The following is a 27,620-nucleotide window of genomic DNA, read 5'->3' on the forward strand; positions in this document are numbered from 1 at the left end:
AAGCTAGGCAGCGGGCTACACGTTGGGGGAGAAAGAAGGCGATGGCAAGGAGAAGCACACGTGCCTTCTCAGTTCCCTCAGAGAGCGAGAGGCAGGTAGACATTAATCAAATATGCAACCAGGTACATAATGATAAACCATGATGAATGCGGAAAAGGAAGCCCCAGGAGTCAAATTGGGGGTGGGGACTGGTTTCCTGGCAAAAGAATAATGGATACCAAAGCAACTCCCTCCTGTCTGCCTGGTGGGAATCTCTGGGTGGCTCTGGCTGGTTATCTCACAGGACTGAATGTGCAGAACCATTAGTTGATCATCAGCCCTCTGCCTCCTTCCCGGTGCTCTGTCAGGATGCTCAGCATTTGAGCACACCCTGCCCTCAGCAGGACTGGGGAGGACCTGCTGTATTTCTTTCCCGGGGCCATCTTGCTGGGACAAATGGGATAATGGAGGAAACAAAGAAACCAGGCTCCTTCCTGAAACCTGTCTCTTTCCTGGGGCTTTGAGACTTCTTTCAAAGCAAGTTACACAATTGCAGATGCACCTTTATTCAAGTGCAAAGCAAATGGATGCTTTCAAAAGCTGATTATTTGACAGTTTGGATTATCTGTAGTTCTTCTTCCCTCCATTAGAGTGAATGATTGAGATGGCTCCTTCCAGCTTCTCTGCTGGGAAGGAAGGCTGTGTCCTGAAGCTTAAAAGTTCTGCGCTGACCCTTTGAGAAAGCATTTTCCCACAGAACAGTATTATGCTGTACCTGTCTGCGGTTTGTTTGTTCATTCGTTTGTTTTTAATGAAGTAAGGCATCAATAAGCCTTTATCTTGAGAAGGCCTTCTTTACCCAGTGGACCAAGAACATTGTGCTATAGCAACAGGTATAGGACCACTCGGCTACAGCTGACTGTATCTACACTCCTGTAGATGAGTGTGGTTGACCTTGTAACTTGAAAGGGATCAATTTGTTTTTAATTGCCCCAATGTAACAGAGAAGTTCTCTCTCTTTCTGGTGGAGTTTATTGTGTTTCCTTGCTATTGGTAAACAGGAGAGTGGGTTTTCTTTAACCTGCCTTGACCATGTTTGCTTCTCTCTTCTCACCATCAGAGCTGCTGCTGTGACGTATAACATTTATAAATCATTCTGGAGCTTCTCGCTGTGGGTCTGGTCTTCCGTTAATGCCCTTGAAGTGGAGGAATAGGAAACGAAATATATGTATCTACCTAGGTGTTAGAGGAGGCATAATTTGTAAAGTATGGAAATATCTAATTATGTGAAACCAGTCTTTGCAGTATGAGAAGATTAATGTACTCTGATGTGCACTCTGCATGACCTTGAGGTCTCTGTCCCCTGCCATGATCGTTCTCTTAACATCTGCTGGGTGACTACAAGGTATAAAAGGGCATGGGGCTACATAAGGCCACCAGGGTGTGTACAAATAGGATTGAGCATACTGGAGTAGAAAATTGAGCCACTGTCTAATAAATCACATTAGTCTGCAGACTTTTAAATTTCGTACAAATTTGCTTTCATTCCCTTATAGAGTATTTCATTAAAAGACCTATTACCTCGTGCTTCAGTCTCTGGATCTGTAAGAAGGTGATAGGATTACATGGCAAAGTGTATCTAAAGCATTTAGTGGGGCCCTGGGCAGCTCAGTTGGCCGAGTGTCCGACTCTTGATTTCTGCTCAGATCATGATCTCAGAGTTTGTGAGATTGAACCCTGTGTTGGGCTCTGCCCTGACAGCACAGAGCCTGCTTGGGATTCTCTGTCTCTTTCTCTTTCTCTCTCTTTCTCCGTCTCTCCCTCTCTTTCTGCCCCTCCCCTGCTCGCTCTCTCTCTCTCTCTCTCTCCCCGTCTCAAAATAAATAAGTAAACTTAAAAAAAAAAAGCATTTAGAGTATACCCTGGCACAGAGTAAGTGCTCAGTTAGTATTAATTATTTTATGAAACAATTTTGCGGTATAAATGTAGGATAGTAATTGTTGAAATGTGGTTATAGTTGTTTTTTTTTTTTTTTTTGAAATAAAATCTTCTCTTTCCCCATGCTGTATGTTCTCGGTGATGTCGAGAGAATAAATGGCTACTTTATGTATGTATGTATGTATGTATGTATGTATGTATGTATTTTAGTTAGGAGCAATTAGGTAAGATGGCTTTTAGGACAGTGACAGGTTCTTTGCCTGTTGAGGCATGTATAGGAAGTGAAGATTTATTCTTTGTGGTGGACCCTGCCTATCTCTCTCTCCCTAGCTCCTACAAGGAGAATTTTTTAATCATGAAGCCTCTAATTTACGGTGGTTCCTGGTGGTAATAAGGTGGCCCTTGCAGGGCTTTAGAGTTCCTCCTTCAGCTGTGGTCAGGAGCCCATGCCAGCCATCCCCGACCTCCCTCACCCAACCTACTGTCAAGACGCACGGTCGTTTCACAGGCTCAGCTTCCCGAGCTGTTGACTTCAGGCCAAAAATAAATATTTAATTCCCTCTTCCAAAGTCTTTCGATGGCGTGTATACCAACAGAACTACACCCTTGCTATTAATTTGTGACATTTCTTGGAAACTCAAGATGCTAATAAGAACCGTCCAAATCCCATGGGGGACTGTTGGGTCAAGTACCTTTTCCATCGTAGTGTTCAGTTTTCCTTCCAGAAGTTCTTTAATTCTCTTTCTCAGAAGACACTGTTAGGAGTAAATCTCAGGACCGTGACCTATCGGAGGGGGAGTGTTTCTGGCACAGCATACCACATTGGTCAGTATGGTAAGAGGAAATGTGTTTTCATCCTTTTTAGATATCAACAAATCAGAAAAACCTGTTGGTATAGTTTTTGGTGAAAAGAGGCATCAGATGCAAAAGTATAGTAATATTGTTGAGACACTTGTTTTAAATTCAAGCCGCTCTCGACTTCTTCTCAATTCTTCTGTCTCTCCTGTTTCTCCCCCCTCCCCCCAAGATGATGATGTACCCCCACGAGGACAATTTCACAGGTCAAAGAAAAGTTCTAAGAAATTCTGGGCATCTGAGTGTAGGGACTGTGGTCAAGGTAGGTGTATGCAATGCCAGCGTGATTAGATTAATTTGATTAGCTCAGTATCAAAATGGGTGAAAACTGAAGTTTGGATCAGAGTCCTGCTTAACTGGATTGACCAGTTACTTGAGTCAAAAATGTTGGAGTTGGTTTTCTCTGCAGAGTACAAGCACAGTAATGTGCAGTTGCCTGTTCATTTGATATTCTTGGGTATTTTTTATTGCTTGATCACCTATCTTAATGCTCAACGGTCCACTTAAATGACAGTAAAAATAACCCAAGTGGTTTCTGAAAGCTTAGGTTTCCGCTGAAACAGAATGAGTCTGTAAGATGCCAGCGCTCTTGAATGTTGTTTCAGCATAGTGTAACAACACCTGCTGGGGGGTAAAATGCCTTCGCTTCATCATACAAATTGTAAAATTGTGAAATATTTGGTAGAAAACCGTTTCTTTACAGATCGAGGCCGTTCGTGGCCTGTGTTGGGGTAGTGATGTGAAGGAAGTGCCCCGCTGAAGTTTATTTTCCTGGGTGCGGGCTTACACAGGATTTTCACGTGTAGGGATTCCTTGGCCTCTTTGCGCCCATTGCCAGTTATGTCACATAGCTTCTGCAAGGAAAACAGGTAGCAGTGCACACAGCTTGGTGAACATTCCTAAGTGGAATTTCTAAATTGCCATTGGCCTTGGGCATTGGGAAGCCACATTGTTTTTAGTTGTGAGTAAAGATCCCCTTCCATCACTAGGTGAATTACACTCCTTCCCCCCTCCAGCAAGCATAATTTGTCCCCAACATTTTGCAGGTTGGAAGAAGCCAAGACAGTGTCCTTTTAGTCCTGGTTAATGGATGAACTACAGTGTTGTAGTTTTTTTTTGTAGTTTTTTTGTAGGATTGTTTTGTTTTGTTTTTAATTGATGGAGAAAAAAAAGCTCAGGCATCAGCTGGTAACGTAGGATGTGTTTGTAATCATGTGATGGAGATAACTGTATATGAAGGTTCCTCAACTGGTGGGAGACCATGGTAACACCAAGAGCAATCTGTTTGGAGTTAACATTGAACCAAGAAAAGGGATGTTTTGTGGGTTTATTTATTTATTTATGTATGTATGTATGTATGTATGTATGTATGTTTGTGGGGGGTGGGCGGCCAAGATAAAGCACCAGTGTCATGGGAGATCCAGAGATCACCAAACTGAAAGAATCCAAAGCATGATGGGAGAATGTGTTGTCTCTTGCCATAGAGTAGACTGCCACCTGGCTTCCACCTTGTGTAATAGCAGCAGGATTGGGTATAAATTCAGGGCGTGCCAGTTCTGTGAGGAATTGTGTGTGTGTTCTTAACTAATTTTATGGTTTGCAAATACATTGGCTTGTAATTACAATAATGATGATTCATTGAGTGTGTGCTAAGTGGATGCTTCTTTATTATTATTATTTTTGGTGCCTTCCTTCCTTCCTGCCTTCCTTCCTTCCTTCCTTCCTTCCTTCCTTCCTTCTTTTACCAAATATTTACTTAGTACCTTTTACATGCCAAGACCCCTTGTCAGTGTGGGGATATACATGTGACAAAACAGACAGAAATCCCTGACTTCATGGGATGAACCTTATGAAGCAGTTTCAGGCAGTGCTATAGCCGGTCTCACAGACATAAAGGAATAGTCTTCAGACAGTCGCTGAAACTTGTGCGTTGTGGAGGTTGATGCTACGAGTATATATGTATATAACAGTATATAATGGAACACTGGATTGTACGTACTGAAATAGCGATCCTTTCCTGCCTCAGCCCCATGAGGGAGGGACTGTTACTGTCCCTTTTTTACAGAAGAGGGAAGCACGACGGAGATTTGCTCAAGATCACATAGCTCAGATCTCTTGTTCTTAGTGACAGAGCTGGGGATTCAAACACTGGTGGTCTAATTCCAGAACCAAATTTTTTAAATCTAATCTTACATTGCCTCTTGAATTTGATATTATTTTTAAAATGAGTTTAGAGGATTTAAAATAAAGGACGGGCCTGATTGTGAGGCGGTTTTTAGATAACACTCTAGCTAGTCAAAGCATATTCATAGAAGAGTATCCTTTAGAATGGTTTTGATTCTATTATTTATGGTCCTTCAAGCTTTTTAATGTACTATTCACTGAAATGGTGATCCAGTTCCACTCGCTAGATATTGGAAATTGGCTTATTCATTGTCTCATTTGATTTTCTTTGTTGGCCAAATTTGTAGCTTATTTCTGATTTGTATGGAAAGAATGGTGGGATTAATTGACTTTCTCCCATTAATTAAAACAGTCGCCTGAGTGTAGTGCCCGAGAATTCCAAAATTGGAACTCTTAGGGGCTGGTCACATGGGTGGTTTCTTTTCTGGACTTTTCTGCCATTGTTCTCTATATCCTTCACCAAGATATAGAGCCTGGTGTCTTTTTTGACGCTCATCACTCCTTTGGAGTGTAAACGTTTTTCATGTTGGGGCGGCATACATAGAATATTAAATTCTTGGGAGATCATAACCAAAGGGAGCATTTTATTTCCTGCTCTTTGGTAGAAGCACTGCAATTTTTTTTTCATGCCCTTTGCTTTGGCATACATACATACATGTATTCCTTGTAAGACAATTTTGAAAGAACTTCCCCAAAATTTCAAACGTTTATGGGCTCTGCATTTCTTCAGTATGGACAAAGGGTTGGATTTTGAACATTGCCTCTCAAAGCTGTTTTGTCAAGAGACAATTGAGTTATTTTCATGGAAAGCAAAAATGTATTATATAATCAATGCCTTAAGTAAACAGAGTAGAGTTAATATCGATTCTGTATCATTATATATATTTTTAATTAACTAAAGAGCCCAGGGGAGGAAAGCTCATTTTCTTAAATGTTTTGATAAAGGAAATGACTAAAGTTGTTTTTTGGTTTTTTTTCCTCACACACAAAGAGTATAGCTTTCCAGCAATAACTTTCAAATAAGGATTCTGAAAAGGTGATGGAAAAGATTTCCCTTGTCAAAGAGGTTGTTATAAATGTAAGAAATTTGAGACTCTTCTGTGTTTATTGCAGATGAGACTCTCTTGGGTATGCCCCAAATGTGACATAATCCTCGCTTTTCATTTAGGCTGTCTTTGAGGCACATGGAGGTTAATGGACTAAGATATTGAAATATTTAAGAAATGGCAGGTGACAGAATTTGTCATGAGATCACAGTATCTGTATCACATTTGCTCCTAGTACCCACCGTAGAAATACTGTGTATTATGAAAAGCCGATTAGGTTGAATGGAAAACATCCAGAGAGCTCACAGGATTGTTGTACAATTCTGTGTTTTTATGACCCAAGAGCGGTTCCGAGTTTTTTCGTGATGGACGTTTTTAGAAACCTTGCCAAGGAACGTGGAGCCAGTTACATCAGGATTTGTCTTCCCAGTGCCAAACAGGGGAAGGACATTCCACGTGCTGACCTCAGCCCTGATGTTCTCATACCTTCAGCATTTTGGGTCCTGGAAGACTCGAACCACAAATCTTTGGTGTGTGCCAGCCTTGAATCATATGTGGCTTTCAGTAACTCCCCGCAAGCTGCCCGTGAAAGACACACGTTGTCTCAGACAGCGAAGAGAAATACAAATGAAAGGCATTAACACGTAAGCTTTGTTGGATGATGATGAGTGGCGATGAAGTGCTTTTTTATACCACAGCACTGCCACAAAGTTCTTCTTGTAACCGTCTTCTTGATTCACGTACACCTGACATCTTGACCTTGCTTTGCAGAAGGCCGAAGAGATTGCCGAGGGAGGAGAGTCTGCCCTGGGACCAGACGGAGAGGTGAGGCGTTTTGCACCCATTTCTGCTCTGTTCTGCTCCGTGAGTGCCCACCATGCCCTACGGCACCGTTTTCTGTGAATACCAACGTTATTTTTACTCAGCTATTCATTTCTAAGTAAAAATAGTAGTACATTAGCATAGTTGAAAATTAGAATAGCATAAAAGGGATATACTGGAAAGGCATCTTCCGTCTCAGACGAAGTTTCTTGTGTACCTTCTGGAATCTTCTGTGTACCTATATGTTTATGAATGTATAGCATGTGTGTAAGAACCTTAAGTGATTGTATAATTGCATTTCCCCAGTAAATGATACAGAAACATAAAATATGACCCAGTTTCCTTAGTGTATTACTAATTTGAAATTATGAAACTCTATAAACAATTTACATATTTGGTTAACTTATTTTTTGACCTTGTGTGTAGGTTTATGATAGGGCTTCTATGTGTGGAGTCATCAGCACATTCCTAAATGTTATTTCCTAGGATTTTGAAAATTCTCCTGAATCATGAGAACACAATTACTTATTTATTGGACTTTTTTTTCTCCGAAAACTCAAAGTTCTCTGCCAGTGATTCACATGAGGAGGCATACATACCCCTCTCTACAGCCGAATGGGAGGGAGTATGTTTCAAACTGTCTTCTCTCATGGATTCTGATAAACCTGCTTGGGGAACCCTTCTAGAATCACTGTACATGGGAGGCCTACTCTGAATGTGAACATCCTGGATCCAGAGAAAAAGGTTGAAACCACTTTTCTGCGCAGAAACTTCTTGAACAGTAAATGTGGCTTAACCACTGTAATCTATCACAGGGAAAGAAAGGATGGGGTTAAGAGTCTAACGTGTAAGGCCCTCTCAGTGGGCCATTCTAGGGGAAGAATACCATATATTGGAGCACTTAGAAACCACTATGATTTGTAATAGCCCCCAGCCTTACCTGAGCATGCCTCACAAGGGTCTGTAACTAACAAGCACACAGGGAGAGATTTAACGCGTTAGCGGGACAATGCTCTTACCTCTTATCATCTCTTGGGAAACTTAGCCACTGATCTTGGGCTTGTGACATGCACCTTTTTTTTTCTTTTAATCTCAACACATGTGTATTCTGTTTGCTCAAGTTGGCAAAGTGGACATCTTGCTCAGTTTGTTTTGAAATCATGTTCTTACACTCTGCTGTGCTCATTCAGTGCTTTTTGCCAAAGATCTAATTCCAGCTACAGTGATTCCCAATTTTCTTTGAGGCATGACATAAGAATGAAAAAGCTATATTATAATAGTTCAAGGTAACGTAAGCTGACTTTTCCGAGGGAGGCGATAGCGACTGGTAGGTCTTGATCACATGGGTGTGTAGATGACCTTTCACATTAAAGAGAAAGAAACGTCGTGCGTGCAAAGTAATGGTGTTCACATGCATCGCTTTAGCACACATAAAAGAAAAACAAAAAAGACAGTTTGGAGTAATCCTTTTCTTTTTTTAAAGCTTATTTTGGTTGATAATCATAATATATTGTTTTTTATTCTTACAGTGTTTTCTTAAAGGAGAAGGGAGAAAGAACTTTTTTTTTCTGGTCATTTTTTAAAAAATTTTTTTAAATGTTTATTTATTTTCAAGAGAGACAGAACACACGTGGGGGAGGGGCAGAGAGCGAGAGGGAGACCCAGAATCCAAAGCAGGCTCCAGGCTTTGAGCTGTCAGCACAGAGCCCAACGCGGGGCTCAGACCCACAAACCATGAGATCCTGATCTGAGCCAAAGTCGGAGGCTCAACCAACTGAGCCACCCAGGCGCCCCTCTGGTCATTTATTATAAAGATACGTAAGATAAGCTACTGTATACTGTTTTTCCTACCATTTATATTTAACTTCAATTAAGAACAATTTAGGAAAAATCCTTTGGAATTGATAAGTTCTCTAAATATTGAATTTTATTACCTTTAAGGAGATAGATAACTTGAAGACTCCTAAAACATCAAGCATTTCCAAACCAACAACGTCTGGCCTGGGGGTCTGCTCCTAGAGGTGACGTCACCCTGTAATGAGTTGCACGCATTTGCATAGGATTACTCCATTTTTACGCCTCTTAAAAAAATTTGTTCTCTGAAGTAGGTTGAATGCAGCCTCTGCAATTTCATTTTTTTCTCCTAATTTTCTGAGCAAGCCATTTTTCATTGAGAGTCTAATAATGAACTTCAGCTCAGTCTTGGCCCGTTCGCCAGGTTTCAGATGAGCAGAGCTTTTTGCTTTAAAATCCTACTCCTAGCACCCGTGGCTGCATTAGATGCCAGGCCATTTGGTTCTGCAGAAGCTTAGACTGGCCCCTCATGAGGTGACAGTACCTTTCTCTGTTCCTGTTTTCTCAGAAACCATGACTTTGCAATAGTTGTTATCTGAGGAAGTATTATTTGGGGGTTGAGGGTTCTGAGTTGCAAATGGCAAAAATCAACCCTGCCAGATTTAAGTGAGAAGAGAATATGTTAATGGGATATTGGGTAATTCATTGGATCTCCAAGAAAGCCCGGAGAACATGCCTCAAGGCTATAGCCAGCGCTGAGCCGAACAGCTCGACCAGGAGACCTATGGCTGACGCTGGGAGTCAGGCAGGAGCTCCACAAGGCCACTTGCTGTGCTCTGCCCTCCCTCCAGCATGCCTGTTCCTGCTGGCTTCCCCAGCCTTCTGGGTCCCTATACAGAGCCTTGGTGAGTGCGTCCGGTGGATGAAGCTGAGGTCTTGTGCTGGTAGCCTTGCTGTAAGAGAGGCTGGTGTTTTCAGCTTCTTCAGTAGGAGGTGGTATTCCACTTCCTGCCAGGATTCCATAGGTGGTGAACTTTCCATTCACAGAAAAAGGGTTCAGATGCTGGGCAGCCAAAAGGCTGAGAAATGCCCAGCACAGAATTGGGAGGCTGTGTGAACACCAAGCGGTGATGTGTATTTTTTTGTCTCCTTTCTAGCCCATAGATGAAAGCAGTCAGATGAGTGACCTCCCTGTCAAAGTGACTCACACAGAAACTGGCAAGGTCCTGTTTGGACCAGAAGCACCCAAAGCAAGTCAGCTGGACGCCTGGTTGGAGATGAATCCTGGGTATGGCCTAAAAGCAGAAATACTGGGGGAGGGGGCACCTGGGAGGCTCAGTCAGTTGAGCGTCCAACTTCAGCTCAGGTCATGATCTCAGAGTTTGTGAGTTTGAGCCCCGCATCAAGCTGTCTACTGTCAGCACAGAGCCTGCTTCAGATCCTCTGTCCCTCTCTCTCTGCTCCTCCTGTGCTCTCTCTCTCTCTCTCTCTCTCTCTCTCTCTCTCTCTCAAAATAAATTGAAGCAAGCAAACAAATAAAAAAGCCAAAAAAACAATAAAACAGAAGTACTTGCCTCCTTTGACTTCTTAGAGTTTTGTGCTCCTTGTACAATCTTAGAACTAAAACAGCATGACCTTTACCGATCTGGTTAAAGTTATTTCACCTGCATCTGTCATTTGTGCATAGAACATGCTAGTTAGGTCACGGGTGTACATATTGTCTTATAGTTTAAAAAACTAAGCCCCCTCTTCTTCCCACTCCTTTTCCTGTAGTTACGAAGTCGCCCCCCGATCCGACAGTGAAGAGAGTGATTCTGATTACGAGGAGGAGGTATGTAGTCACCTGTGTTTGGAGTGTATGGGTTTGAAAGTTAATGGGGGAGGCACCATGTCTGTCTGTCGCGTCTTCCTCCAGTGTTGGCCTTTGGGGGACGCCTGGGGCTGAGGGATGAGCCAAAGCCGTGATGGCACAATCCCCACAGTACAGTGATCTCTCGGGGGCTCGTGGCCAATGGGGAAACTTGGTGAATTCTAAATTTATATGAATCCAAGAAAACAGAAGCTGACATTATGTTGGAGGGGACAGAACGGTCTTTTGGGGGAGAATTGGAGATGGTTTACTTTGGGAAGGCAGCGCCTTGCCTTACCTGGTTTGCACTGAGTCTTAGTCACCTGAAGGTTTCTGCAGTCCTGTAAGCCTTAGAGTGTATTTGCAGTCAAACACCTGGAGACTTAGACGAAAGGGCAACATGGGCTTGTTTGAATGAGGTTATTGACCCTCTTGGTTTCTCTTTAAACATGATTCTGGTTTGAATTCCTTGGATATACCCATGACCCAAGGAGAAGCATGTTTCTCAGTCTCTTGGAGGGAGCAGTCAGGACATCTAGAGCCTGGGATGGTAATTTTGGACACTTTTAACAGAACTTAAGAAATAACAGTAAAGGTTTTTTTTTTTTTTAGATCAACTGCAAAATGCTTAATAATTACATATAGGAGGGTTAAAAGAAGACTTTTATCTCCTTTATGAGAGCATTGTTATTGAGTGGTCATTAATTCTGTTTGCCAGCCTTGGAAGAATCTTGGTTCAGAAAGTGCTGTGGCGTAGATCCACAGACTGGGTCATACAGCTCACCAGAGTTTTAAGACAATTGTCATTTTCTTCTGTTTTGTGCCCCCCCCCCATTTTTTTCCCCAAAGGAATCTACCATGAACACTTGTTAACTTTTACAAAGAGGAAAAAAAATAAAAGTTATGTTGAGGAAAAATAATAAAAGTTCTGTTAAAAAAAGAAGCACCCCATTAAACTGCTTTGGGTTGCATGCTATTTATTTTTTATAGGCCACTTTTGTTCCAAGGTCTTTGAAGCTTACAAAATCAATTTTAAAAGTGTTTCTTGTTTACTCGGATGAGTAAGTATGTCCATAAGTGACCCATTGGAAGCATCTTGTCATTGAGTAAGAGAACCAGGGAGGGACAGAGATGAGATACAGTAGGCTGCTGAACCCCCAGCTATCAGCCCAAGACTGACCCCTGCAGACAGCTCTAGGCAGCCGGGAATAGAGTGAACTCTGACCCAGGGGTCTAGAAACCCCGAGTCCTCATCTTGGGTCTCCCACTCATGGCGAGTCATGTTCCCCTCAAAGAACTTCATCCCTTGCCTAGAAAACGAAAGACCTGTACTGCCTCCTTGCCAGAACCCCAGCATTTCAATGATCTGTTGTCCTAGGTTTGATTGTCAGTGTTAACATCATGTCAGTTCATATGTTTTCATTCAGCAGTTGTGGGAAAGCATTATTCTCTTGAAACCTGCTTTTAAAGAATTTCTCCTGGACTATCTGGAAGGGCTGAGCCTTCAACACCAGTGGTTGGTAGTGCACATAGCGAAGCTTTCAAACAGATCAGCAGATCATAGTACACAGTTGAGAGGTGGAGATAGTGAGTCCTTTGCCAAGTTATTGACAGTTTTAATCTAAATTCAGAAATATGTGATGTGAAGTAGTCACAGAAGGCATTGTGTTCACAAGCTCCAGCCCCTCTACCTTGAATGCATGGGGGACGACTGGCATTATCAGAGAGCATTTTTATGAGAAGGATCATAGTAAGCCTCTAAAGTCTGGCTTTGGAGAGAAGGCTCTAGAATGTTTCTAAGTGAGAGAAGATACGGTCTGCAGGACTCTGATAACCAAACAATGATAAATACCCATCTGCCATGACTTTTCCATAATCATTCTTGGGAGTGGGTGTTCTAAGGGATCCTCAGAGGGTTTCTCTTATTCTCTTATTCAATGATTTAAACAGAAATGGAATGGCATATTGCCTGGTTCAGGTAAGTATTACATTTACTTCCTCCCTTAATTGTGTTTCCTCTGTCGGTGAAGTTGAGTACCACCCAGTCGCTTTTCAGAAAATGCCTACCGTCGAGGCTCCCTCGCGAAAGTGGACTCTTTCCTGTGTCTTTGTTCCCTCCCCAGGATGAAGAGGAGGAGTCCAGTCGGCAGGACATGGAAGAGAAAATACTTCTGGATCCAAACAGTGAAGAGGTTTCTGAGAAGGATGCCAAGCAGATCATTGAGTGTGTATCGCTCAGTTTTCTCCCTTGTCCGTGTGTTTCAGGAGGATTGTGCTTTATGGATTTTCTTGTGGAAAATTTTGTCTAAGGAAGGAGGCCAACCGACCTTACGCCCACACCCCACGTGAAACGAATGTGGCGACTGAGGTCACCCACCGAGCTTTGGGGGCTCATCTCCTTCCTTCCTCCCAAATCCCCATCTCCAGCTCAGCATCACTCCTGGGCTTCTGCCTGACCTTGGCCTTTGGTGCCAGGACTGAACTGATCAGACCGGCCCTACTAGCTGGCTGCTCAGCTGCCCTTCCCACCTTGACACTCACCCTGAGCCCCCGCCCCCCCCTCCACCCCGTGAGAAATGTCATTCCCTCCTGGTCCCCGTTAACCCCTGTCCTGCCCGGTCTCCGCAGCACCCTAGGACCCCTCAGCGCCCTCTTCTCCCGGTGTTCAATTGCTGGCTCCATTCTTCACCCCAGCCATCCTCTGTGTCAGCACTTTGCTTGTGTAGCTCTAATATTAAGAGAAACCTTGGAGGAAATAATATGCAAAATACAACATTTAAAAAAATTTTTTTAATATTTATTTTAGTTTTGAGAGACAGAGAGAGACAGAGCGAGAGTGAGGGAGGTGCAGAGAGAGCGGGAGACACAGAATCCAAAGCAGGCTCCAGGCTCTGAGTTGTTAGCACAGAGCCTGATGCGGGGCTCAACCCATGAACCATGAGATGATCTGAGCCAAAGTCAGATGCTTAACCGACTGAGCCACCCAGGTGCCCCGCAAAATACAACATTTATCTATCTATCTATCTATCTATCTATCTATCTATCTATCTATTTGTTATTTAAACATTTATTCATTTTTTGAGAGACAGAGAAGAGAGCACAGCAGGGGAGGGGCAGAGAGAGGGGGAGACACAGAATCCGAAGCGGGCAGAGAGAGGGGGAGACACAGAATCCGAAGCTGACAGCTCAGAGCCCGATGTGGGGCTTGAACTCATGAAATGAGAGATCATGACCTGAGCTGAGGTCGGACACTTAGCTGACTGAGCCACGCAGACGCCCTGCAAAATACAACATTTTAAAGTGATGAGGTTTCCGGGCACCTGGGTGGCTCAGTCGGTTGAGCATTCGACTCTTGGTTTTGGCTCAGGTCATGTTCTGATGGCTTCATGGGTTTGAGGCCCGCGTCAGGCTGTGTGCTGACAGCCTGCTTGGGATTCTCTCTCTCCCTCTCTGTCTCTGCCCCTCCCCCATGTGCACTGTCTCTGTCTCCCTCGAAATAAATAAATATAAATTTTATTAAAAAACAAATAAATAATAAAAGGGATGAGTTTTAAAAGAGACACCCAGAAATAGGAAATAGGTCCCACATTAGGAAACTTTGTTTTCTCAGTCTGCCATTCCTCCTTTACCAGAGGTCTAGAACCCCACCCCCACCTTTGATGGTCCTCACTGCTTGTGGAATAAAATATCAGCTGGTTAACAAGACATAGGAAGCTGAAACCGGCCTGTCTTTCCTATCCCTTTGCTCCCTCTCTCAGCTGCTGGGCAAGCTCATGTTCGTATCGGTCATTGGAGGTCAAGCGGGCCTGCACGCAGACCCAGATTCCACTACTTTTTATGTGGCCCAGACAAATGAATTAACCTCTGTGAGCCTACAGCTCCCCACAAGCGTAAAATGGGGATGGACATTACTCAGTCTACCTTGCTAATTCTGTGAGGGTTACAGATTGTGTATTTGAACTAGAAGACAGGAAGTAGGTGATCGATACACCGTACTCACTGCAGCTATTTTAGGCTCCCCATTCAGGCACCAAATTATCTGAGGATGATTCTCCACTCTCTGTCCCAGGACAGCGAAGCAAGACGTGGATGATGAGTACAGCATGCAGTACAGTGCCAGGGGCTCCCAGTCCTACTACACGGTGGCCCATGCCATCTCGGAGAGGGTGGAGAAGCAGTCCGCCCTCCTCATCAATGGGACCCTGAAGCATTATCAGGTAATGGGTGTGGTCTGTGCCCTCCTGGCAAGTCACAGTCTTGTACCTAATTTTCGTCGGAGTGGGTCTTGCACAGGCACGTGTCGATTGCTTAAGAAGTTTGGTGATGGGGAGGCATTTGGGGTCCCATTGTTAAGATGATTCTCTTCCGTGGTGCCTCCCATTTTTGTTTCAGAGCACTTCCATTTTACCACCTGACTAGGGCATACCCATTTTCTCTCCCATGATTTTCGGGTGAATTGCATCTTAAGGAATATGGGCTTTAACATTTGGAACGGTTTTCTTGTGGGTCTCTGCACAATGGGAAACCGAGCCACATTCTGTACGTACAGGAACATCTGTGCCTCGTCTTGAAGTAAATGAAGCATTTTTTTCAAAACTTGCATTGGTGGCTAGAGTTTAATGCCATGGATTCAGCTTCTGGGAGCCGCTGTCTACTATATTTATGCTTTTTTTAAGACACCATCAAATGGGGAGCTCTGGTGAAAAGTATACTGTAAACATAACAGACGTTGCATTTGACCTGTTGGAATAAGGTCAGCTCCTGTCTTCTACCTCCTGCCACTTTGGTGTTTCCCAAAGTGTGTTCCTTGGAACATTTGTCTCAGGAGACGTACCTTAAAAAGAAAAAAAAATGTTCTGTGGTCAAATAAATATGGGCAGTACTATCAGCTATAAGTAGGATTATTGCATAATTTAATATCGCAAATTTGGATGCTTAGGAGCGTGTATAGAAGCCCTTCCTATAAATACCAGGCATAACCCAGGACTATCCTGAGCCAAGCAGACATATGGGCACCTTGGAAGTGACCCTCCTGGTAAGCCCTGCTGTGCAGGAGCGCATTCACGACTCTGCAAAAATAAACGTGTGACCTATGATTGCACATCAGCATCCTGCAGTGAAATAACTTTAACTTCCTAATCCCCAAATTTCTTTGACCACCAAATTTTATGTTGATATATCCCCTATTAACATGCTATAAAATTAGTGTCTTTTGGAATATACCTCAGGAAGTATTGGTTTAAGTTGTCAGACCTCTTGGACTCGGCTCCTGTAAACTTTTTTTTTAAATTTTTTAAAAAATTTATTTATTTTCAAAAGAGAGAGAGCCCTAGTGGGGGAGGGGCAGAGAGAGCAAGAGAGAGAGAGAGGGAGCGACACACAATCTGAAGCAGGCTCCAGGCTCTGAGCTCTCAGCAGAAAGCCCGATGAAGGGCTCCAACCCACGAACCATGAGATCATGACCTGAGCTGAAGTCAGACGCTTAACCAACTGAACCACCCAGGCGCCCCTCCCCTAAACTCTTAATCCTGGGCACTGTGCTTGCTGCCATGGTCGGGGGTGAAGGTTGCATTGCCCATTGCCACAGTCCCCTTCTCGATTTGAATTAAGGTGCCAGCAGTCTGTACCCCCTGCTGCTTTTGCATCACCGGTTCAAGTATCAACCTGATGTAAAAGGTGAATTAGTGATATTGCGAGAATAGTTTTGACCTTGGGGATGCTCTGAAAATCTCCCCAGCAGGAGCCGCTGGAGCACACTTGGAGAACCACTGTTCTGGCTATAGTAAGGTCATGGTTTCTCCAAAGACCATGCTATTTTCACGAGGTTCCAAGTTGTTTTCGTCGTACTTGGCATAGATGTCAACTCAGTTTGTTCTAGTAAACTGTTGTCGGTCTACACGGAGAAGATGCATACTTTGGAATATTCATAAATCAGTGTTGATGCCACACAGATTTCCTCCCACCATCCAACACCTTTCTAATCCCCTGACATCACAGTCCTTTCACACCTGTCTCCCCGGTTTCCGGTTGTGCGTTTCCTGCCCCTCCTCCTCTCCAGGCCACTGTAGATTTCCTGAGCATGCGCATCAGACCCCTTCCGGGTTTTCGCTCCACGGAGTTGCTTCTCCCAAAGCTGCGGCTCAGCGCTTTCCTGGATCTCTGTCCACGCGTTAGCTTTCTGTCACCTTGCTCCTTGGCACATTTTTTTGTGTCATTAATGGTTCTGTAACCCTGGCACTGTGGATGGGGGTGGAGGGGAGGCTCTTCTGCTGCTTCCCGGGAAAGCCGCACAAGTGTGCTTTGCTGCCCGAACCCTCCAGTTCTGCGGTCTAGGGAAATCCAAATCCCTTCCTACAGTTTCATGACTTTCTAGTCTCCTGTGCTGCCCACTCGTGCTCCTGTTTTATCTAGGTTGAACGCAGATGCAAAATTCAGCCCCTTTGCCAGTTTTCGTTTAAAAAAAAAAATCCACTAAACCACTGTTCAAATGCTTTTGGCGTTTAGTTGACTTTCCAAAAGGTCTGGTGGTCTCAGGGTCCTCTTGCAGTCATGCAACCCCTCCCACCCGCCACTGTGGTGGCCACTCATTTCCCCTCTTGCCTTCTCTATCTTTGCCCGTGCCCTCAGAGCCCTCCCTGTGTCTCCCATCTCCTGGTGTTGCTGTCCTGCAAAATCCTGTAGGATGATTGGGCGTCTTGCATGGTACAAGGTAGCCCAAGTGGCCTATGGAGGTATTTCTGCAGACCTGCTCGATACAATTGCATATATGTGCTAGTACCGTTTTAAGTAAGTTTATAGTATTTATATGTATGCCACATACTTTCAAGCACTTCTTAGACCATGTGTATGTGTGAATGCCTTTTGTCTCCTCTTGGACTGGAAACTTCTGAAGGGAGGCATGCATCCTCCACACCCCGCATCCGTGTTCTCTCCCTCGGTGCATGGTCCTTTGCACAGAACAGTCACTTAATAACTAACGAAAATCGTTGAATTACTCGCTTTGTTCTTACATAAAATAAATTAAAAGGAACATTTCCCTAAGTATAACTTCATCAGCAAGCTAAATTGGTTTCAGCAGATATGCGTATTTATGTGTTTGTATATTTATTCACATTTACTTCTGTGTAATATGTAATACATCGTCTAGGTGAATAGTTCTATGTATTATGTAACATGTAAGTGTGTAAATGTATATCACGTAAATAAATACATTAAATTGCTTCTACCATTGAAATCCAACATGTGTGGGATGGTAGTGGTATTGGTGGTTGGGGGAAGGAAGTGGAGCAGTTCCGTATTTTCACCCAAGCTTTCTTGTAGTTAACACAGGAACCCCAAGGCTGCATCTCTGGTGCAGAGCTCTTGTACTTTAAAAATCTGTGGGGCCTGTTTGCAGGTAGTCAGCTTCCAGTGCGCTGCCCATGGGGGGCACCCACATTGCAAAGTGGTGCCTGGGAGCTTTTTCTCCACAAGGAAATGTGCTCCTGTGGACCCAGCAGCGCGCCCTTGGCTCCCCGGTCACCCTGCTTCCTCCCGGAGGGGATCCCGCCCCGGGGGAGTCTCTACGTTGCCAAGAAGGCTGTTTCTAATGATCTCTGATCTGTGTGCCAAACCTGCCTTCTGGTTTGTTTGTCTCTAATCCTCACATTGGCTTTTTGTTCTTGGAGTGGTTGGAATGGATTTTAGTTTGGGTTTTCTTCATTTATAATCACTGTGGAATGTCATATACTGTGAAATGCTAAGTAGGGATGAGCAGGAAAGCTGCTTAAAATCCCACCAGTATGCTGCAGCCCGTCATTTCTAAATCTGATTAACACTTAGCACCTGCCAAGCAGCCGGAATGATTACAGGCTCATATTTTAAATTCTTTTTGTGTTGGTGCTTCCCCCCACTTGCCTACTGTGGGAAATGCAACCTACGGCACCGAGGAGTTAAGAAGTCACAGCCTCACTTGAGTTGTATTAGTATTAATTACCTGTGCAGATCTTGGATAATTGAAGCAATTACTCTTCATTTCAGCTCCAGGGCCTGGAATGGATGGTTTCCCTGTATAATAACAATTTGAACGGGATCTTAGCTGATGAAATGGGGCTAGGAAAGACCATACAGACCATTGCCCTCATCACTTATCTGATGGAGCACAAAAGACTCAATGGCCCCTATCTCATCATTGTTCCCCTTTCGTAAGTAAAGTCATTTATTTCGCACTATCTTTCCCTAGGTTGTAGATTGCCCTCTTAGTAGCTCATCTTTGTTTTTTCATTTAAGGCAGAATTTTAGCAGGTCTTGGGATTACCAAGAGCATCTAATCTGGATTTAGGTTTTCACTGCCCACCCTCCCCCTCAACCCCCAGCCTCTTTGAATGGCTGTTTAAACACAGGACAAAGTGATTTTTATCAGCCATTAGCCCTGTAGTCTACACAGCCTGCACAGGGCACAGTTAGGTCTTATTCATTGTGACACCTTAAGTGACTCCCGAGGTGGAAAGGCTTGGACATATTTTTTTTTTAAAGATTTCTTTGATAGCTTTCCCTTGTCCCATTTCCAAAAGGTTGCAGAAATTCAAAAAGTATGTCTTATTCAACCTGTCTTCGCTGTACCTTTTTAAAGCAGAAGCTAAATCACAGTCATAACTGAATTTTGCATTAAACTGCCTTTGGTACATGCAGGTTAATTTCAGCCATCAGGATGGGTCTTGCTGTTCTCCATTTAGTTCCAGAGCCTGGCCCACTGTGCGTCTCCTCGGAGGTCTTTCTCTGACTCTTCTGAGAGAAGGAATACCTGTTCAGAAGAGCCCCCCTTCCAGAATGGGGTCTCTGGCTGTGGGTGTTAGATTACAGTTTTAGTCCCTGAGATCTTTGTCGATCCCAGTGTTGGTACAGTCTTGGACCTTGAGAAAAAAAGGATTCTGGTTTAGCCTTTGCAAATTCGGTCCAAACGAGGACTATTTGCAAGCCTTCTGAATCTGCATTATCCAAATCCGTGGTATTTAGACATCCTTTGTATTATATCTATGTTTCAAGTATATGTTTTGCTCTTTACCTATATTGTTCATGTTTGGACTCCTGTATTACGGTGATGTTTTCAGGGATTTAAAAAAAAAAAGGGCATTCAGTGTTTTTCCCTTACTCTATCTTCACATATTTATTTAATATTTTCATGTGCTTTTTATAAAATTTCTTTTTCCTGACTCAACTTTTCTGTGCACTTACATGGCTGCTTCTAAAGAGTCCCCACATCACTCTGACAATTGCTAAGGTTTTTCTTCCCCCTCTATGTTTATGCATTAATTTTTTTTTTCCTTAGGAGATTTCTTAGGAACACACACACACACACTTGTCATGCTTTGGGGTGTCTTATTCTCCACTTATCTCTTACTTCCACACCTTTAAAAGAGATACTTAGTTGAGATAATTTATACTCTCTAGCCCCTTTCAAGGTGAGGCCTGAGCATGAATAAGAACGTCTTTTTAACCACTGATTTTTCATACAAATGTCTTTTTCTCTGAATGTTTTCTTTTTTGTTCCATAGGACTCTGTCTAACTGGACATATGAATTTGACAAATGGGCTCCTTCTGTGGTGAAAATTTCTTACAAGGTTTGGAATGCTGTATTTATATATAAATGTGGAGAAGCAAAAAATAGACCCTATTTTTTTTTCTTCGTTCCATATGCACATCTGTGAACTGTATTTGGTTGTAAAGTTTTGTCATGTACATCATGTACCAAACAGTGTGAGTTAATCATCCCAAGAAGATTACTGTAATAAACCATAATTACTTTCAGATAGTGAAATGCAGAAGAAAATTGTTAATTATCATATTGCGAGGTTTCTGATGAGAGTAATACAAATGACAAATATCGCGCATTCCGCGTGCCTCTGTGCCCACGGTTCCCGCAAAGTTCGCAATTACCCGGACGCTTGGGCTGCCTGCTGCACGGTCCCATAGAAATGAAGCATTCCAGCAGGGCAGCAGGGTCTCTGCTACCTCGAGGTTGCCATAATTTCCTTTTCTCTCTTTCCCCACCCTCAGTTTTCACTGGGAAAGCCTGTCTGTAAGGGTCTGAAAACTGTCCAGATGTGTGCGATTTTGCCAAGCACTTTCTTCTTGGATAATGGATCTGTATATGATAATGCATATATGTGCAATTCTCAGTCACGTGTCTGGGCTCCATTAAGCCATGAATAGTGAGACAAAATGCTCACATTACTTCCATTGGGATATATATATATATATATATATATATGTATATATGTATGTATTTCTTTCCATTCAGGGCACCCCTGCCATGCGTCGCTCCCTTGTCCCCCAGCTGCGGAGTGGCAAATTCAACGTCCTCTTGACTACTTATGAGTACATTATCAAAGACAAGCACATTCTTGCAAAGGTATGTTTGAAAAAAAAATTCTTTTACCTCTAATTATGGACCATTGCACTGGAGCGTAAAGTATTCCCCAAATTATACTCGCTACTATAATTTGATCATTAGATGGCTTCTCTCCCTTCCCCTTGCCCTCTCCCTCTCGCTGTCTCCCTCCCTTCCTCTCTCTCTCTCTCTCTCTCTCTCTCTCGCTCTCGCTCACTTGCAGAGTCAGATATATTTTGGTCTTGGGTTTTAATTTTATGCATGCTTTTTTTTTTGGCATATGTCATTGATTCTGCTTCTCTTACCTAGCCTCTCCTAGTTAATGAGTTTACATCTCTTAAGAAATTCACCTGGGCTCCCTCTGCAACTCTTTTTCTCTCCAGTGGCCCTGAACCTGCTTGTGGAAGAAATAATTGTTTTTGCTGCCCTGGGTTATTGTCAGCCGCGTGACTTCATTCCTCTGGTGCCTTTGTCTCTCCAAAGATGAGTGGGCACCTCTCCATACGAACATTCATCCAGGCTGGGGCTTTGGTGCTATTCCTGTGTTAGGTTTTCCTGGTAAAATAATGGGCTATTGTTTGAATTACTCTGGGCTGTTTCTCTATTTACTTGAAGCTGAGAGAGGCTTGTTTTTCCACCTGCAACCTTCATGGCTTTAATTTGTACGTCCTAAGTTGTCCTTTAGCCATAAAATAGAAAAGTGTTTTTCACTTATATCACCTTGCCTCCTGATGCGTTCTTGCCGAATGACAGAAATACATTGGTTCATGGGAGCAACTATGAAAACTTCCTTTTGTTTTCCCCTTTGGTAATTTCTTTTTCCCCCACGGTGCTACCGAAGTGCTATAATCTGAAACTAAGTTATGGCCAGAACTGAACGGAATCCCTGTTTCTTGGACCTGTTCTTTCTCTGCCTTAAACCTTTGCTCTGGGAACGGAGTGCTCCCTTCGTGGCATCACAGGAAGTAACATACAGGAAGTGTGCTCCCAGGGGGGTTTAATAATTGAGATGACAGTGGCAATAGTGCTGTGTTCCTGCTCCTTCGGCTCAGAGATGAATTTGACATTGAACATGTCAAAAATGACATGTTTTCAATATTACTGCGGGAATGTGTTTGCACATTTGAGATTCTTTAAAAAAAAAAACACCCTATCACATCTTCTGCGTATGTATTTCAGAATTCATCAGAGATGCCTGATAATGAGATGAATTGCTTTTATTTGTTACTGAGGCTATAGAAAGGGATAGTAATATTTTGCCCAAGCAGAAGACCTAATTGGTAAATTAGCAAATTAGCAAAATCAGCGTCCCCTGATTCCTTGTTTGTTAGGTCATAAGCTAAATTAGGAAATTAGATTAGAATGCTTACTTGAATACATTTTTATCTGCTGGCCTCTTTTCATGCTGTTGGTAAGCTTGGGACAGTTGTCCATACAGCTTGGTTCTTAAATGCTTTTCTTAGAAATGGTGAAAGAAGAGTAAACAACCCCAAACTCTGGTAGTTTCTTTTACCCGAACGTCCCAACCTGGCGGATGATTTTATTTCTTTTCCCCCGATTTTACTGTCACTTCTCATGAGGAAGGCAGGAACCACCTAAAATACTTTGCTAGTCTCCCTCCTCTCTCTGGGAGCTTTGCAGCAGGATCCAGGGACATCTGAGCACCGGATGCTTTTCTTGGCCATTTCCACTGTTTTGTAGGGAATGAATAGGCTTAGTGGCACATTCCTTATTGTTCTCACTTAAAGAAACTGAGACCAGTGACCTTGAAGAGAGCTGAAGGGTAAGTTATGAGAGAGGAAGGGGCCAGTGTCTAGTAGACTTAGGAGGGAAGATTGTGTCATATGGCCATTCTTTATTTTTAAAGCAGTAGTCATGCTGGGAAAGAAGATTGTGTTTAATTCCGAAGTTCTGGCACAAATAGAGGGATGATATTTTAGCATTGTCTTCAGTGCTAGTGAGTATGTCCTTTCGTTTTAGCTATCTCAAAAGAGTGATCCTAGATCTGGCAGGTAAGGAATTTGTCTGAACCGAGAGACTCCAAGTTGCCAGATCTTCTTTTTTAAGAGAAGCTGGATGTCCAGATTTTTATGTGAAATAATTCCAACTTTTAAATGTTAGCAACTCATTCAAATTAAAAAGAAAAAAGAACACTGAGCTGAGCCAAGCCCCAAAGGTACTAGTCAGCCAATATAATAATAGAAACGAAGGCATGAAGCCGGAAGAGCTCAGCTCTAAGTACCTGCTGACGCCACCTTGGAAAACCAGTCAGTAATCTCTGCTTTAAGTGGAGAGCTCTATTCTGTACTTTCTAGGAGCAGAGGCAGCATGAACGCTAAATCTGAGATAGCATCAATAGGAGGGGTGTTGGGGGGCGAGACGCAGGAGCTAGTCCTGGCCCGACCACTTCATTCTGGGCTAAGTTCCCTTCTTTGGGAAGGGTGGTTTGGAATCACATGTGCAGCATTGTGGCTTTGACGTTCCATCATCACATGACGTCTTACGTGATCCATCAGGTATGGGAAATAGACTGTTGAGATTCTTTTATCCTAGGGGGAATCACACTGTATTATGCACAAAGTATGAGTTCTTTGGTTTTCCTCACCACTGCCTGCCTGTGGTATTTTCCCTAGCTCACCACATGTTGGTCCTTCCTCATGTGTTACAGATTCGGTGGAAATACATGATAGTGGATGAAGGCCACCGAATGAAGAATCACCACTGCAAGCTGACTCAGGTCTTGAACACTCACTATGTGGCCCCCAGAAGGATCCTGTTGACCGGGACCCCACTGCAGAATAAGCTCCCGGAACTCTGGGCCCTCCTTAACTTCCTCCTCCCCACGATTTTTAAGAGCTGCAGCACGTTTGAACAGTGGTTTAATGCTCCATTTGCCATGACTGGAGAAAGGGTACTGGTCTAACTTTTGTATTTTCCACGTATGGGAATGAAATGAACATAAGGAACCCAAAGCCAAGAATGTTAGCGCCACAGAAAGCCCGTAGGGTGGTTTACAGTGTTGCTTACTTTACAGAGCTAATCAGTGGATGCATTATGTTCTCTTTCCAGGGTTATTTTCTGTCCTAAGAAAATGGTCTAGGATCCTAGAATCTAGGTCCTTGGTCTTTTGCCAACGTGTTAAGTAGGCCCGCAGAGAATGTTCCTGACTGTTGGAATGTTTATCTACAAGGGCCACAGGGAGGATGAACGGGAGATATTTGTTGAATCAGTTTAACCAGATCAAGCGAACCAATTGAGCACAAACCTTAAAACAGATATTTCCTTGTTGTAAACTTGGGCTTCTCGTCAAACTATATCCCCCTGAAGAATTTGTGTGTAAAACTGAGCTAGTCCACACTAATTCTCTGTACACATTTTTTTTTCCGGCTTTTGTGTGAGCCTCAGTTTTGTGCCTATATAAATGCTCCTCAGATCCCGGAGCAGCCATTTTCACATTCCTTATTTTCATTCCTTCCACCATCAATTTTTGTCTTGGAGCTCATTTCTGAAAGGAAGACACGGGCCGTTGCAAGAAAAGAAATGGGTACCTGTCCTTTTGATTAGTGGTTTCTTAACTGTGGGATTGAAAAGCCACTTAGAAAGCTGTCGAGACATTTATGTTGGAACTCTTCAGCCCTTGAATTTTGAAGTACGTTATAGGGATCTTTGCCCTTTGTCAGAAATGCAGTGGCTTGCCCGTGTGTAGAAAGCAACGCCAATGAAATCTGCCCCCTAGAGGTTCATAGAGGAAGGTGACACAGAGGTTCTAGACGAGGTTATGTATACAGAGGGTGGAACGAGATCAGGGCAGAGGAAAGGAAGAGTGAGGTAGAGAGGCTTGGAAGCTCACCAACACAAACTAGATCTGCTCTCTTTTTCTTTTCATGTTCAGGCCACATGGCCTTGGTGTGTTTCTGCATCGGAGACAATCCAAGTTAAGAGCTTAGCTTAACGCTTCAGCTTCGAGTGAGAACACACGAACTCTTGCCCCTTCCCTCGGGTTCTGTCTCAGTCTTCAGTAAGGCTTTGTTGCAGTCCTCTCCAAAAGATTCTCAACTGGGAAGCTGGGGGCTCTGGCCCCTTTTCCATGGAACTGCACATTAAGACAAAGACACCCATTTAGAGTCCATTTTATTGCCACCTGGCACGTGGGAAGAGAATTCAGAGGTAATGAATGACCTGGCCTTCGTGCTGCACACACGATTTCAGTCGTGCATTGCAACAAATAAGAAAGGTAGCCTAAAGTGTTATTAAGTGAAACATCATTAAAAAAAAATGTCCGACTCACCTGAGGTTCTCTTGTAGGTGGACTTGAATGAAGAAGAAACTATATTGATCATCAGGCGCCTGCACAAGGTATTGAGACCATTTTTATTGAGGAGGCTGAAGAAAGAAGTTGAATCCCAGCTGCCAGAAAAAGTATGTTGCAAAATCAAAAAAATGGTGGCTTCTCTCTGCACCTTCAATTGTGTTTCTGTAACAGCAGGCTTGTGTTTGAGTCACAGGTGGTGTCGCGGAAATAGCGTGATGTCCTTTTTTTGTTTGATAGAAGCTAGAGATTTTAGGGTAGGGAGAGAAGGGAAATTTTGGTGTCTCCAGCCCGGTTTCCTAAGGCTCTGGGGCAGATTTTATAAAATTAGCAAATTCATAGAGTCTGCCTACATCGTAGCTTTAACTTACCTTCCCTTAACCTTGTGTTCGTTTAATGTTATACTGTAACTTTAAGGTGTTTTTTTTTTTTTTTTTTAAGTTATTGGCCTCATTGAGTTTACTCTTGCAGGAGCCACAGAATTGATGTGCTGGTGAGTCAAACAAGGGCATGAGTTTGGGGCTTGAATCATCAGCAAAAGGCCTACTAGACATTTGCCAGGTTTCCTAGAAATTTATTGAATGCTTGTGATGCTTGTGATGCCACTGTTCTGATAGTAAGTAAAAAACAAGAGTTCCTGCAAATTATAGACACATCATCTAATTATTCTTGGACAGGGATTTTGTCCTGCACCATAAAAAGTAACTTCCTGTGAACCTTTTAGGCAGGTATTTATCAGGACTTTTCAGTGCCTTAGAATGTCTGTTGAGCCCTTCCCTGCACATTTTTTGGTTTGACCTGGGTATTAGTTTAATATGTTTCTGATCCTATTTTGGAAGCACACACTTCTGAGTTCTAAATTATATTGTCTTAAAGATAGATTGTTTGACATTGTATATGACTAGTATGAGATACTTGGATTTGAGTTTTCTCCATAGATGAGCCAGTTCAGAAATGTATATTTTGCATCATTGTGTTTTTCTGTGTAAGGGCTCTATTTTTTTGGACAGATTGGCTCATCCTGTTCATTTTTTAAGTGGGAGTTGACAGGGTAGTATACAAAGCTGATCTCTTTATTAAGACGGAATTCTGTTCCTAATTTCCCTACTCATTAACAGTCAGGAAAAAGAATTAAAAATAAATACAGTCCTTATATCATTCTTATCCCAGCAGAAGACTAAATAAGTATTTTATTTTGCTAGTGAATGGATCCTGGGGATTGAATGTGGTTGATATTTCTTTGACTTCCTGTGGTCTTGGTGTCTTTGGGTAATCCCCTTACTGGACCGTACTTCTTGAATAAACTGGGGCATGGGTCCATTGGTCAGTGGCCCCCTCTAACTACTTGTCATTATACTGTTACTGAGATCCTGAAAGGTATAGAAGCGGATGTTAATAATTTTAATGTATCCTATACTTCTTTGGTTTCTTTAGAAGTATAAAATAAAAGGTAACTAACCGAAGTCCTTCATTTATTCATTTCATAATACTTGTTAATTTTGTTTACTTACTTCCAGGACTGGGTAATATAGACAGATTTTTAAAAACACATCACATGGGGTACATGGCTGGCTCAGTTGGTGGAGCATCCAACTTCAGCTCAGGTCATGATCTCACAGTTTGTGGGTTCAAGCCCCACACTAGGCTCTGCCCTGACATTGGGATTCTCTGTTTCCCTCTCTTCTGCCCCTCCTCCGCTCGCTCTCTGTCTCCCAAAATAAATAAATAAACTTATTAAAAAAATCTTAAAAAAGAACACATCACAAGCTGGAAGTATGCCCTGTTTTAAGAAAATCCATTATATAAGGCGCCTGGGTGGCTCACTCAGTTAAGCATCCAACTGTTGTTCAGCTCAGGTCATGATCTCACGGCTGTGGGATTGAGCCCTGTGCTGGGCTCTGCACTGAGCATGGAGGCTGCTTCATATTCTTTCTCTCTCTCCCTTTGCCCCTCTCCCCTACATGTGCATTCTCTTTGTCTCTCTCTCTGTCTCACTCTCTCTCTCTCCCTCTCGCTCTAAAAATAAGTAAATAAACATTAAAAAGAAAAGAAAACCCATTATATAAAACTCCCAGCTTGCCCAGAGTAAGGGTTATGGGGTGATCAGTTTGTGTCACAGAGGAATTCTTTGCTTTACTAAACTACTTTTTTTCACTGTTCCTTTCACAAGAGAGCTTCCTGAGTATGGATAAACTTAAAAAAAATTAGGATTCGATTTTCGAGAGCATGTCTTCTGCATAAACTACACTTTATATTCTTTAATACCCAGAGTATTATTTGAGGTATGGTACATGCCCTGTATGTGGTATATTATCTGTGCCTTTTGTGGAGGCAGCTCGTGGAGTAGGAATAACGGGCCCTGCCTGCCGGAGCGGACATGGGTCCCCCACTGCCTGTCTCTTACTAACCGTGTGGCGTTAGTCAGTTAATCCAGTGAGTCTCAGTGCTCCTCTCAGTGAACTGGAAAATAAATA

At 43.0% G+C, this 27,620-nt stretch overlaps 1 protein-coding gene across 7 annotated transcripts in view; it reads left to right on the forward strand.

Annotated features, from left to right (window-relative positions):
• The window catches only part of SMARCA2 (SWI/SNF related, matrix associated, actin dependent regulator of chromatin, subfamily a, member 2), a 178,296-nt gene that overhangs the window by 47,895 nt on the left and 102,781 nt on the right, over positions 1 to 27,620 (forward strand). For all 7 annotated transcript variants that reach the window (XM_027041111.2, XM_027041104.2, XM_053205306.1 and 4 more), the window contains exons 10-19: positions 6,774 to 6,827; positions 9,776 to 9,906; positions 10,392 to 10,449; positions 12,591 to 12,691; positions 14,537 to 14,684; positions 18,487 to 18,650; positions 20,001 to 20,067; positions 20,748 to 20,858; positions 23,506 to 23,748; positions 25,143 to 25,256. In XM_027041111.2, the coding sequence (XP_026896912.1) occupies positions 6,774 to 6,827; positions 9,776 to 9,906; positions 10,392 to 10,449; positions 12,591 to 12,691; positions 14,537 to 14,684; positions 18,487 to 18,650; positions 20,001 to 20,067; positions 20,748 to 20,858; positions 23,506 to 23,748; positions 25,143 to 25,256 (1,191 nt within the window). The remainder of the gene's footprint in view (positions 1 to 6,773; positions 6,828 to 9,775; positions 9,907 to 10,391; positions 10,450 to 12,590; positions 12,692 to 14,536; positions 14,685 to 18,486; positions 18,651 to 20,000; positions 20,068 to 20,747; positions 20,859 to 23,505; positions 23,749 to 25,142; positions 25,257 to 27,620) is intronic.

The sequence above is a fragment of the Acinonyx jubatus genome, chromosome D4, assembly GCF_027475565.1.
Source record: "Acinonyx jubatus isolate Ajub_Pintada_27869175 chromosome D4, VMU_Ajub_asm_v1.0, whole genome shotgun sequence".
Lineage (NCBI taxonomy): Eukaryota > Metazoa > Chordata > Mammalia > Carnivora > Felidae > Acinonyx > Acinonyx jubatus.